General features: G+C 55.5%; 2 protein-coding genes across 4 annotated transcripts in view; one reads left to right on the plus strand and one right to left on the minus strand.

Moving 5' to 3' along the window:
• Positions 1-763: 763 nt before the first annotated feature.
• On the minus strand, positions 764-8,609 carry PTGR3 (prostaglandin reductase 3). Of its 3 annotated transcripts, none has more exons than XM_081150314.1 (2): positions 7,891-8,609; positions 764-1,931 (listed from the first exon to the last, which is right to left on the minus strand). In XM_081150314.1, exons 1-2 carry the CDS (start codon positions 8,124-8,126, stop codon positions 1,007-1,009), a joined length of 1,161 nt encoding a protein of 386 aa, XP_081006440.1. In that variant the 5' UTR covers positions 8,127-8,609; the 3' UTR covers positions 764-1,006. The 3 variants fall into 3 exon arrangements, with proteins under 3 accessions (XP_081006440.1, XP_081006441.1, XP_081006442.1); XM_081150315.1 differs by having other exon boundaries at positions 7,493-8,609; XM_081150316.1 differs by lacking the exon at positions 7,891-8,609 and adding an exon at positions 4,586-4,738.
• A 2,069-nt stretch (positions 8,610-10,678) lies between these two features.
• The window catches only part of TSHZ1 (teashirt zinc finger homeobox 1), a 70,743-nt gene continuing 69,394 nt past the window's right edge, over positions 10,679-12,027 (plus strand). Inside the window, exon 1 of the mRNA XM_081150313.1 lies at positions 10,679-10,898. Within this exon, the coding sequence (XP_081006439.1) occupies positions 10,859-10,898 (40 nt within the window). The 5' untranslated portion in view covers positions 10,679-10,858. The remainder of the gene's footprint in view (positions 10,899-12,027) is intronic.

A 12,027-nucleotide genomic window follows, 5' to 3' on the forward strand; every position in this document is an offset into this window, starting at 1 on the left:
AACATAGAAGCAGGGCTGCTCTTGTTCCCATGATCAGAGATGAAACACACCTTCCTTGGCAGACAGCCTCTGACACGGAGCCAGTGTATTATTACTGCGGGTCACTTTGGTCCCAACTCAGTCCCACCCTGGCGTCTGCTAGGACTCACCATGGTGTGCCCAGAGTGGCCTGCCCCTGCCTGGCCCATGTTCCGTTATGTGGACCCTCACTGTGGAGGGAATGCATATCTTTCCCGGACATGTATTGAGTTTTTAAAGCCCGAATCTGTCGTCCCCTCTCCCAAACCTGCTCTTTGTCTCTTAAGTTTTCAGCACTGATTTGCCTCTTAAGGGAGGAGTGAAATTTTCCATCCCACATGGGCCTCACAGGCACAAGAACCCCTAATGCAAGATACTGCTTTAAACTGGGTCTGTGCTCACTTAATCATTTTTGCTAATAATCTAATAAAATCAAAGTTTTGGGAGAATCCCTCCAAATTTCTGTTTGGATGGTTGGCTAGTGATTTATGGGCTAAAAAGGGCCATTTCCTGAGACTGTGTACTCTGAAATAGGGCTGAGTTTTGGGATACCTCTCACTTATTAACCACTTATTAGCCTAAGACCAAACTCTCCCAAAGCAAAGAATTTGTGAACTATTTACAAGACCAATTTTAAAATCTCATCAAGCTGAAGACATACTGATTCGATCAGCTCACGCATCAGGAATTAATTTAGTTCCCAGGAACAATAGAATCTGGAATGAGACTGTCCATGACCAAAGGGTTCAATGTAAAGGTTTTACCTGAGCCATGCAGGGAAGTTTATTAGCACATTCCCCCCCCCCCCCCAAAGGAGGGGTAAAAAAAGAAAGAAGGAAGAAAAAGAGAAACCTGTGTATTATAAGATCTTACTTTTGTTTTAAGAAATATTATCTCCATTACCAACTAAAAATAAATTGATCTGAGTAATTCTGAGGCATCCAGCACCCCCTTGCTTTCTCCTGTGATTTACGCCATTGTTCAGTTTTTACAGCTTGCTGTTGACGGAGTGAGGTAATTCAACTACAGTTTTCCCAGTGTTTTTCCCCATGTACATGTAATCGACAGCCCGGAACACGGACTCCAGGCCGGAAAACCTGCCCTCCGCGGAGAGGTCGCCCAGGTCCACCTGGCACACTAGGTCTCCACTGGCACACATCTTGACCAAGTGGTCCATGGATGCTCTGCACTCAGAGAGGTAATGGTTCAGGAGGAAGCCCTGGACGCTGGCGGATTTCCTCAGCAGCTTGGTGGGTAGTGTTGCTGCTTTCACAGGCGAAAGGCCAGTAGGAGTTTGGTAGCCAGAGATAAACCCGATTACTATCAGGCGCCCTTTGATGGCCAAGGCATCTACTGCCAAGTCAAACATGGCACCTCCCACGGACTCATAGACCACGTCCACGCCTCCGGGGTATTCCTGCCTCAGGACAGAACCCACGTGCTCGATGTTGTAGTTGATGGGACGATCGCAGCCAATGGATTTCAGGAAAGCAGACTTCTCATCAGAGGAGCAGGTTCCAATGACGTGGCACTTGGCCGCCTTCGCAAGCTGCACAGCAAACTGGCCGGTCCCCCCAGCCGCCGCTGTCACCAGCACCTTCTTCCCTTCCTTCAGCCCACCGAGCTCTTTCAGGGAGATGTGTGCGGTGGTGCCACTTAGCAGCAGGGCGAGGTACTCGGGCATGGCAGAGGGCACCGGAGTGGCAGCGCTGGCAGGCACTACCGTGTACTCAGCAAAAGAGCCCGGCACCATGTAAGCCACCGCTTGGCCAACTGTGTACCTGGCACTGGCAGAGAGGCCCAAGGCGACCACCTCGCCCACACCTTCAAAACCTGCGTCGAAGGGCATCTTCACTGACGGGTCATATTGCTCGGCTGAGAAGTTGATGTCAGATGCATTAACTCCCACAAATCTAAAAGGAAACAATCAGACGAGAAAATATATTAAGATGTTTTGTTCTCAAGGCCTTTACAGTCCGCTTTGAAAAACACCCCAACTCAGTGGCTGTGGAGGGCTGGCCAAGCCACACGTGCTGATAGAATTCGACAAGACCAGCCCTGGTACTCGGCGGGGGAAGGAAATTAAATGAGCATAAGTTCAGCAGTGATTTCCAACCAGAGTTTTGCTGTCGTCAGTTTAGGAATAATTTTAATCACTCTAAACATCAAATTATTTATTTCATATGTCATTTATTCCCTTCCTCTTTCTTTCAAAAGGAGAAATAAATCAGAATTAAAAAAACACACAAAAAATGTCAGGAAGGCTTGTCATCCACAAACTTCACTGAAGCTGGGTTGGAAATTAATTGGCCTCTTAACAAAGATGTTAAAAACAACAGTGGGATAAAATATATTCAGAGAAGTAGACTTGTATTGATTTTGGCCACAATTTAACACTTCGGATGATAATAGTAATGACAATGGTATTATTAAAGATTGATGGGACGTGCAAGGTCACTCCTGCCCGGGGTTGTTGCAAAACACCGTCAGAGTGGCTGCAGCAGACCTCCCTTCTGATGTAACGGTGTCCAGTGTGAAAATATGCACTTTGATTAATTGACCAAAAATCGTCTCATAAGGGGAGAGAGATTTTATGGAACGTTCAACATTTTACAGCCCTTTTCAGATGAAAAGGAAAGCAAATCGTCGCCCTATTTTGCCTCAACAAGAAGCAGAGACATAAGTTGATTAATACCAGATGATTATTTTCACTCTGCTATCCAGAGGCAATTTAATTGCGAGGCCAGTACTTTTACCAGCTCTTTTTCATCTCGGTGTACCTCATAACAAAAATATCCTGATACAGAAGGGGAAAAAAAGTCGTTGACTGAGAATGTCAGGAGGTGGCTTAGACACATAATGGAGGACCCTAAAAATGTCATTTCCACCTGTAATGAAGTGAAAGGATGGTGTTATCTGGTGGCAGGAGCAAAGCTGGCAAGTAGGTCATTTTAAAATAATTCACTTTTAATTTAACTTAATAAACTGAAACTGCCCTGTGCCAGGATTCACTTCCACTGTACTGTTGGTCCTGCTTTGTCCGTAGAAGTGCTCCCTGATGATTCTGCCCCGTGCGTCCACAGTACTGAAAGCTCTCTGCATATTGCAGAAGAAAGCAGGAAACCATTTTTTTTCCAGCATGTCTGGCAGCTTTCGGAAGTTAGCACACCACCCAGCCTCCCCAGCAGCCACAGAATTCCATACCCATAAATGATACGCAGCAATGAGAAGTGGGGAAATGGTTTTTGCCGGTTTCTCATTTGGCATTTAATATCAAGATGCTTGCATTCTATTTTGGGGGGCGGGGGGGGGCTGCTATCTCTCCTTGAAATTCACTTAGCTCTCAAGGCCTGATCTTTGTGAAAAGGGCCAGCTCCTCCAGAGCAAGCCTTGCCTTCCTAGAAGGCAGCCAGGGCCAGCCCAGCTGCAGCCTCTCCAGCACCCAGCCTGGGCTGTGCGAGGACTCCAGGAAGGCTTCCTGCGGCGGAAGGTGGACGGGACTGTGGGGTTTGCTGTGGAAGCCGGGCTCCCGCATTAACCCTTCCCCAGCCCCTCCAGTCTTGTGTCTCAGGCGCTTCTCCAGTCCTAACTGGAGGCCACCACTCTTCAGCTGGGAGACCCCGCCTAGGATTCAGAGGGACACCGTGGTGGTGGCCAGTCCCTCGGGTCCCTCCCCAGACCCGTGAGTGGTGCTGGAGGCGAGCTAAGCCCCAGCTCGCCCCTCCCGGGCTATGGTGTGCGGCATCCAGGGCAGAGGCAGGAGACCCAGCAGGGCACATACCGGGAGAAACGCAGAGGGAGAGGCCAAGTGTGTGGGGGATTGGGGCTCTGCTGGGAGCTCGGTGGCCGCAGCCCACCGGCAGAAGCTGGAGTTCTCCATGGGGGCTTTGCCGAAAACAAAGTCATAGTGTAGGTGAGCCAGGGTGCGCCCCAGGGCAGCGACAGGACACCCGCAGGCCCGCCCTCGTGCGCTCCGTCCAGGGGCACCCGGGCTCCGTCTCAGCGGAGGCGCCCTGGTGCGCCAGGCGCTGCCTGTTGGGCGCCAGGGCCCGCGCTCCCCGGACAGCCTCCCTCGGACTTGCCCGACCCTCCGTCCTGAGCAGACTCGCCACCGCCACCGGAGCCGGCGGGGGCCATGCCGCTAGCACTGGGGCGAGGGGCTTGGGCCCAGGCCCAAAACCCGCACTTGGGCCTCTGGGCCCCGCAGCGGTCCTGCGGGCGCGCCCACCGTGGAGCTTGAGACCAGGGAAGGTCAAGTTCTGGGGTAGCCAGGAGGACCCCAGCGCCAAGGCATGGCGGCCGCTTGACCGAGGCTCGCCGGGGGCCGGACCATGACCTTGGCCTCGTAGGCACCCCTCTTTTTCGTGCCCCCCAACCGCCCTATCATTTTCTAAATCGCCTGCGTCGTGGGTGAAGGAGTGTGGGGCTGGTGGCGACTCCAGGCGCCCTGCACCGCGCCCTCTCCGTGTCCCGGCCTCTAGCGCGCCCCGCCTTCCCCCAGCCGTGTGGGTGCTGCGTGGCCACGGAGGCTGGCGGGACCCTCCGCCGGACGCGCCTTAGCCCTTACCTGGGCCTGGGGACGAGCTGCGGGGTCGGAGCCGAGCGCGGCTGCACCAGAAACTGGTTCCAGAGCCCGGCGCCGTGGGAAAGGGGCCCGGGTCGGGAGCAGGGACGGGAAGGGCGAGCGAGAGGGGAGGAAGGAACCACCACTGGGAAGGGCGCGCCGGGAGGCTCCCCATGTGCCCCTTTAACTTAAAATATGTACTTTTAATGAGTGCAGGGTTCCAGCGATCCGACGGCAGGATCCACTCCGAGGACTAATGTGGGGGAACCTCAGGAAGAAGAATGGGACGCGGCGGCTCTCCCCCAATACGGACCCTTCTAGAGTCGCCCCTTCATTTACATTAAAAAGTGCCGAGCCCCTTCCTCCTGGTCCTGTTTATAGAAACCGGTGTCCTGAGGGGGAGGGGGGCTTTCTCTGGACAAAACCGAAGGCGAAGACTCTAGCGTGGAGCAAATGCCTTCAATACCGGGAGACAAAGTCGTCCAAACCAGACCCTCATTTAAAAATATAAAAAGAAGAAAGAGAGAAGAGAAAGGAAGAAAGAAAGAAAAAAAAATTGGCCTGGAGAGTCCGCAGAAATGCTACTGTTCTCCCGTGAGCAACAAACCCTTCATCAAAAACGCCCCCGCTTCTCTTTTCCCTCCCCGCAAACTCTATGCTCCATTTTCTTGAGCAGAAAATCGTTAGAAATATTTAGAAACGAAACAATGTGTCACTATGGGACTAAAAAATGCTAAAAATAGCGCTCAAACGGACTTCCCGGAGGGTGTCTCGCTCCCTTTCTTTCTGTTTCCGAGGTCGGTGCGGAGGGGACGGGGAGTTGTCCTGATGCGGGAACCAGGACGGGAGAACTGGAGAGAGGGGCGCGACGGCAGGTCCTGGGGGAGTTACCGGCCTTCCCGCACCTTTCCTAAACGGCAGACTCCGTTATTCTAACTGTTGTGGAGCTTAAAAGGCACTGCCTTCCCTGTGGAGAAAGAATTTTATTTTCTGTGGAGATGGTACAAGATGTGCAGATGGTTCAACTGAAAGAAAAAGTCAGACCTCCACACACCTTGCCAAATAAGTGAATTTGGGCTTAATCCATTCATTCCAGAGCAGGTTTTATAATGATAAAAAGGAGATGCGGGTGCATAAAATTTTCATGCAATTAACACTGTTCTGGGGAGATTTGGTCTAGAATTACGATGAACTAACCTGCACTGAATTATTAAGCTTCTATTCTTAAAAAAAGAGTCGGTAAGATGCCACCTCTGCTGACCTTGTGTGCAAGAATAAAGGATCTTCCCACAATTGGGGGGTAGGAGCAGGTTTGCCAGCAGAGGAGGGAAGAGGGGAGGCAGAGGTTCCGCCCCCTCCCAACAGGCAGAAAGCTGGATCCATTCTCTCTGCGTTGCTGTGGGCTTCAAGGCAGAAGTTAGAGGTCAAGTTGTACATATCAATACACTCTTTATATTAAAGGGATTCTTGGCATAGGTTGAGGAGAAAAGGCATGGATCTTAAAGCAACACAAACTGATGAGCTCCACACGTGAGAACTGGTAGTCCAGAGCTCTGTCCACGGAATCCAGGGACTCAGGCTGGTGGCGCAGTGCGGGGTGGGGGCACCCGGGCACCCCTCGGGGTAGGGGACCATGAAGGGCAATGGGGAGCCTGAAGGGAGAGGAGTCCCAGAGGGGAGGCACCCAGGGAGTTGATGCCCACTTGTCAGGGGAGAGGCCGGAGAGCGAGATGCTGGGCTGGAGCAGCCTCCACCCAGGGCGCTGGAGGGTGGTCCCACCTCGGGGCTGCTGGTAGTGCTCTAACCTCACACCTTCCCCTGTTCGCCAGACTCAATGACCCCCTCCCTATCCTGTTTTTAAAAGGGGTTTTACTCAAGCTGCTGTGTGTTTGCATCATTGATCAGTCAATTGTACTTCATCAGAAAAAGGAAACAAAAGCCTATGTGAAACTTTTTGCCTGTTCAAGTCTGGTTGGAGGCTTTTCAGCCTGGGGCTCATCTCAGCTTCTAGGAAATCACTCATGTGTTTTGTATGTTCTGCGTGAACACACACAAGCCCTCGTTTTGAACATTGCATCCCATAATGAAGAAAAATCCTTGGAAGCTCCATTTCCACTGTGGCAAACTTTTTAAAAGACATACATCCCACCTCTACTCAACGCCACCCTTGGCTCACTAAATTTTTATGTTTCCAACAGGTTTCCAAAAGTTTATATTGTGATCAGAATTCTTCAGTCTTACAATCATATTTGGAAGGCTGATATGAATCTACAAAATGGACCCATTAAACATTGCATCAAGCTACTTAGGTAAGGTACTGTCCTTCGTCCTTGCAGGGGACTGAGACACAATTTACAACATAGTTACCATCAAAACTTTCCCCTCCCTTAGGAGTATTATTCAACCTGAAACATGCAACATTGTAACCCCTCGGACTGGCTCGAGCAGGCAGGGGAGTCCTACTCTTGCGAAGGGGATGGAGGAACCAGGCATGCCCTGCGCGCAAGTTCGGCAATGTGTGCACCCGCCCGGAGACCCGCGGGCCTGGCTCCATGCAGTAAGATACCTTTCCTTCCTGTTGCTTCACCGGTTACTAAAGATTAGTGAGACGGAAACACATTAAGGTGAGGAGTGTAGGGATGGAAAATAGTGTCCCCGAAGGTCTGCAGAACGTGCGGGCAAGTGCAGCCATGCCCCCGCCCTGGCCCTGGCCCAGCCGCCCAGGACGCGAGCCACGCGCCAGTCGTTACACTCCGGGGCACAGACAACAGTCACACAGCACTGACACTGACAACACGCAGAGGACACCGGCGACAGGCTTTGACAACACTCAAAGACAGGCTCCGGGCAATCTGCAGCGGACGGGAAAAACCAGCCGGATCCCGGCCTCCTTCCTCCAAAGCACGTTACCTAAACGTCGCAGTTTGTGTCCAGGCTGCTCCTGCTCCACCCTAAAGATTCTGTGAACGCAGGAGCCCTGAGTGCGCGCCTGGGCCAGGAGCGAAGCCTCCGCGTCTGGGTCCCGTCGGTTTTATTTCGGGAGCGGGAGGGGGAGGAGGGAGGACTGGGGGAGGGGAGGGGAATCCCAAATTAAAATAACCCCCAGTTATGAGGAAGTTCAGTGGCATCGGATATTCACAACAGCAACAGTCACATCACATTCGCCTTCACCAGATGGCGGCAGGTTCAACTTCCCTGGATCTCGCCAAGTCAGGCTGTGCGCCCGAGAGCGCAGGGGTGTGGGGATGCAGGGGGCCGGGACAGCCCGGGAGAGACGGGGCCGGGGCGAGGGCGCGCGCCGGGCTCACCGATTTCGGACGAGGAGGTCTCCGTCCCCGGGGAGTGGCACCGGGCAGTCCCGGCGCAGGGTGACGGCCTCTCGGAAGTTGGGGCTCAGCCGAGTCACCACCAGCTTCTGCATGGTGCAGGGGATCGCGGAGCCCTGGAAGTCCAGGAAGTGGCGAGCATACGACATGTCCAGGATGGTTCGGGCCCCGGCGGGCGCCACACGCAACATGGTTCGGGCCCCGGCCAGACGCAACATGGTCCGCGCCTCCGCTCGCTTTCTGCGCCGCCGCAGGCCAAGGTCGCGACCAGCCCGGGCAGCCGGGCTCGGCTCGGCGCGGGCGGAGCCGGTGGGTCCGCCCCTCCTCCGGCCCGCGTCCTCCCCTCGGCTCCCCCCCTTCCCTTCCGCGCCTGGCGCCCGCTCCCCCCTCCCGCGCGCAGCTCCGGGAGTCCACGCAGCCCCCGGGGTTCCCGGACGCGCCACCCCCGGGGTCCTGGCCGGGGGACAGCAGCCGCCCCGGTAGCTGCTCCTTTAATCTTTTTGTTTTGGTTTGAATCTGCTCGGCGCAGACTGGCCGGGGCGCCTCTCCGCCCTCCCCCTTCCTCCCAGCGCCGGGGAGGCACCGGATATCCCCACCCTCCCGGCACTCTAAAAGCCGGATTTGACTCCTCCAAAGGGTGAGGGGGGCGCCGGTGGGACCCGCGAGTCCCGCCGTCTCCGAGGCCCCGAGCCGGCCGCAGCCCCGGGCGCTCTGGCAGGCGCGGCGCCCGGCGGCCAGCACAGGCGCCTCCCCTTCCCGTGCGAAGCGTTCACTTCCTTGCAAGGTGGTACGAATCAACCCCGAGCGCGGCCGGCGGCGGGGCACGGCGGGCCCGGGCGCGTGGGCACCCCGCCGCCCGTGCGCGGACAGGCCCCGCACCCGGGGGGGAGGGGCGCCCCGTGCCCCCTGCGTCCCGGGTCCCAGCTCCCCCGCGCCCCGCGTCCCGGAACGTCTCTGCCTCTCAGTTTATCCCATTTAAGTTGCACGAACTAAGCCATTTTATTTATTTTGGCCTAGATTTCGTGTTTTTCCATGAATGTTTTAAGTAGCCTCTACCAGACAACTTACAGGTTTCCCATTGAGGAGAACACACGTATTGGAAACCAGAGGGCCCAATTCCCGGAGCACATAAACATTTTAAACTTCTAGGTGGGGATGCCGAGGGACTTAATTGAATTGGAGACGTTGCAATGATGTATGAAGACCTCATTTTATAACCCAGCTAGAGAGAGAGCTGCAGTTGCAGCCTGTCAATTTTCTCCCTAATTGTCTGTATTGACCAAATAATCAATTCACTTTTCATAGAGGGACCAAATTAAATATTTTCCACATTTTTGTGTGATGAGCTGAGTCCATCTTGAATTTTTTATTAAGGGTATACGTTTTAATTTAAAAATCCTCTTGCTTTCCACTTACCCGTGAATTACTAAACTATAAAAGGCACCCAATGCCCCTCCTCAATCAGACTGAACCCCCAAACTAAGCTTGCAAAGGTGACATCGGTATTTTTATCTCAAATGTAGGACATTCTTCATCCAAGGGTAGTTTATGTCCACGTGGGTGCGTTTGTATGAATGTAGAAGGTGGTGGTGGGGGGGTGACTAACAGGTTTAAAAATCTGCTAGTGTCTCCCTAACTTGGCTTAGGACACATGGCCTCACCCAGCCTCAGCCGGGGGATTACAACAACAAACCCCTCAATGTCTTTCTCCGAAGTGCAATCTCTTATGTTGTGCTGTATTAAGATTTCTTTTTTGTGTCATATTGTTTAGCTCTGGGAAAAAAAAGAAAGAAAACAAAGCAATTAAAAAGATTGACAGGTATGGCTTGTGAGAGACCTATTTGTAATTGTCAGGGTGACGTTGCGAGAGGAGGAGTAACGCGAGGCAGGAACGCGGCTCGATGTGTCTGTCTATCAGTTGAGACTGTCTGAAAGCTCTGCGATCGGAATGTGTGTTATATTTCACTGGAAAGAGGGGAGAGCGAGAGTGCATCTCCCTCTCTCCCAGGAGTTTGGGGGGGGACGGTCCGCGCGCATCTCGCCCGCCCAGTGAATGTCTGCTCTGCGCCCCTTGGCACACACTCTCCGGGTTGTTGTTGTTGGCTTTTTTTTTGGGGGGGGGGGCTTTTTGTGTATTTTTCAAAAAATTTTTTTCTGTTGGAAGATCAAGACCGGCCAAAAATCCGTGATCAAAATGTGTTTGCATTAGATTTCGCGTTGGAAGAAGCGGCGATCCCGGCGGCAAACCCAAGTGGCACCAAGTGGCGCTCCGGCGGGGTGACACTGTTTGATCTGTGACTGTTTGGAAGGTGGAGCGGCGCCTGACATCTCCCCCGGCGCGAGTGTGTGCGACGGGGGCTCCGCTCCTCCGTCCTGTTTGCTTTCTTCCTCTTAGACTAAGTGCAGGAGGGAAGGACAGCCCGGATCGGCCTCGCGGCGCACAATGAGAGACCCGCGCCCCGCGCCCTGAGGACGCTCGCCGCGACCCCGCGCCGCGAGGAGAGGGGGAGAGAAAGTTGCGCTCGGAGACTCTCGGCTCGCGGAGGGAGGCGCGGGCAGCGCCCGCCAGCAGCAGCCCGGCGGCGGGAGGCGGCAGCATGGAGCGCGGGCCGCGGGCCGGCCCTCCGAGCGCCCGCCGCTGCGCCCGCGGCCCGCGCCGGGGATGACTCCGGGCTCGGCGCCCAGGCCCCGCGCGCTCCGCCCGCAGCCCGGCGGCCGGGACGCGGCCCGCGCGGCCGCCGCCGCCGCCTCCTGAGCGGCCCCGGGCGCGGCGGTCCATGCGAGCGGCTCCCCGCGGTCCGCGGCGCGCCCGGAGCCCGGAGCCCGGAGCCCGCGGGGAGAGGCCGAAGTTGGGCGCGCCGCGGAGTTGCGCCCGCGCCCGGGGCCCCGCGTCCCCGCGCCCCGCGAACTCCGGCGCGGCTGAGACGACGGCTGCGGCGGCCCGAGCAGCATGCCGAGGAGGAAGCAGCAGGCCCCCCGGCGCTCGGCAGGTAACGCGCGCGGCCGCGCCGCGGGGAGCGGGCCGGGGCGGGCGCGGGGGCGCGGGCGCGGGCGGGGGCCGCGGCGACACTCCCCCGGCGGCCGCGGCGGCCCGGGGCGGGGAGGAGGCCGGGCCCCCGCCCGGGCCCGCGCGCGGGGCGGAAACTTAGCGGCGCCGCGAGAAGCCGGGACGGGCCGGGCGGCGGGGAGGCCGGGCGCGGGGCGCGGGAGGGGCGGGCGCTGGGAGACGAAGTTGCTGCGGGGCGGCCGGAGCGCGCGGGGAGTCCCCCGGAGGCCGGGAGGCTGAACCTGACGCTTGAAAATAAGGTCGCCGGCCTGGGACGCTAGGAATGTGGTCGGAGGATTTCTCTGGAAAACAGCAGCCTTTAATGTCCTGGGGAAGCGGCTTCTCGCCCCCTCCCCCTTTTATTACCTCTAAGGACGCCTTTTGATCAGGCCAGCACAGGGCTGGGATAGTGCGGAATCTGATTTACAGAAAAGTTATTTTGCTCTGGAGGAGGAACTGGCAGGAGCTGGTTTTCCTTGTTTTCTGTTTTATTAGAGGATTGCCATCCTTGATTTGATGTGTGATTGATCGCCTGTCATCTGGCAGCCTTTGATCTGCTCATTCCTGATAAACATCAATAAATCACTCACCATGGAAACACACATGCTCCTGACAGCTCGGCGACTATCAGGGCAACTTTTCTCTCGCTCCCCCCTTTTCCTGCTCCATTTTAATTTTGTCTCAGAAGTTTTACAGCTGCAGCATCCTTAACTCAGCTCACCTGCTAGCCCATTGCTAAAGCCCCGGTGTGGGTCAGAGCCCACGCATTCCTCACGCAGGTTGGGAGGCAGCCCAGTGGTTCTTTCTGCTGCCTGCTCAAGTCTGGTCTCAGCTTTGGACAGTGTTTGTGAGCTCAGAGTGCAACCATTTGCCAAGGAGTTATCACGAAATAATAGAGTAAACCTACTCTCGTCCCGAGCTTTTAGGGGAAAAGCATAATAAAAAGGGTGTTTTACGTTTAAACCCGTGTGGCTCTTCTTTAACAGTTGTAGCAGGAAAATGGAATCTAAATAATTTTAGTGTTATACTTAGTAATATGCACGGGCAAGTCTCCATCGGTGCTTTTTCTGGGG

This window comes from Miniopterus schreibersii (genome assembly GCF_964146895.1).
Source record: "Miniopterus schreibersii genome assembly, chromosome: 10".
NCBI lineage: Eukaryota > Metazoa > Chordata > Mammalia > Chiroptera > Miniopteridae > Miniopterus > Miniopterus schreibersii.

Bases quoted from the DNA above. Each gene is read 5' to 3' on its own strand.
- PTGR3 (XM_081150314.1), bottom strand. From the start codon at position 8,126: ATGTTGCGTCTGGCCGGGGCCCGAACCATGTTGCGTGTGGCGCCCGCC. The intron at 1,932-7,890 runs GTGAGCCCGGCG...GTTTCCTTTTAG, and splicing joins GACCTCCTCGTCCGAAATCG to ATTTGTGGGAGTTAATGCAT.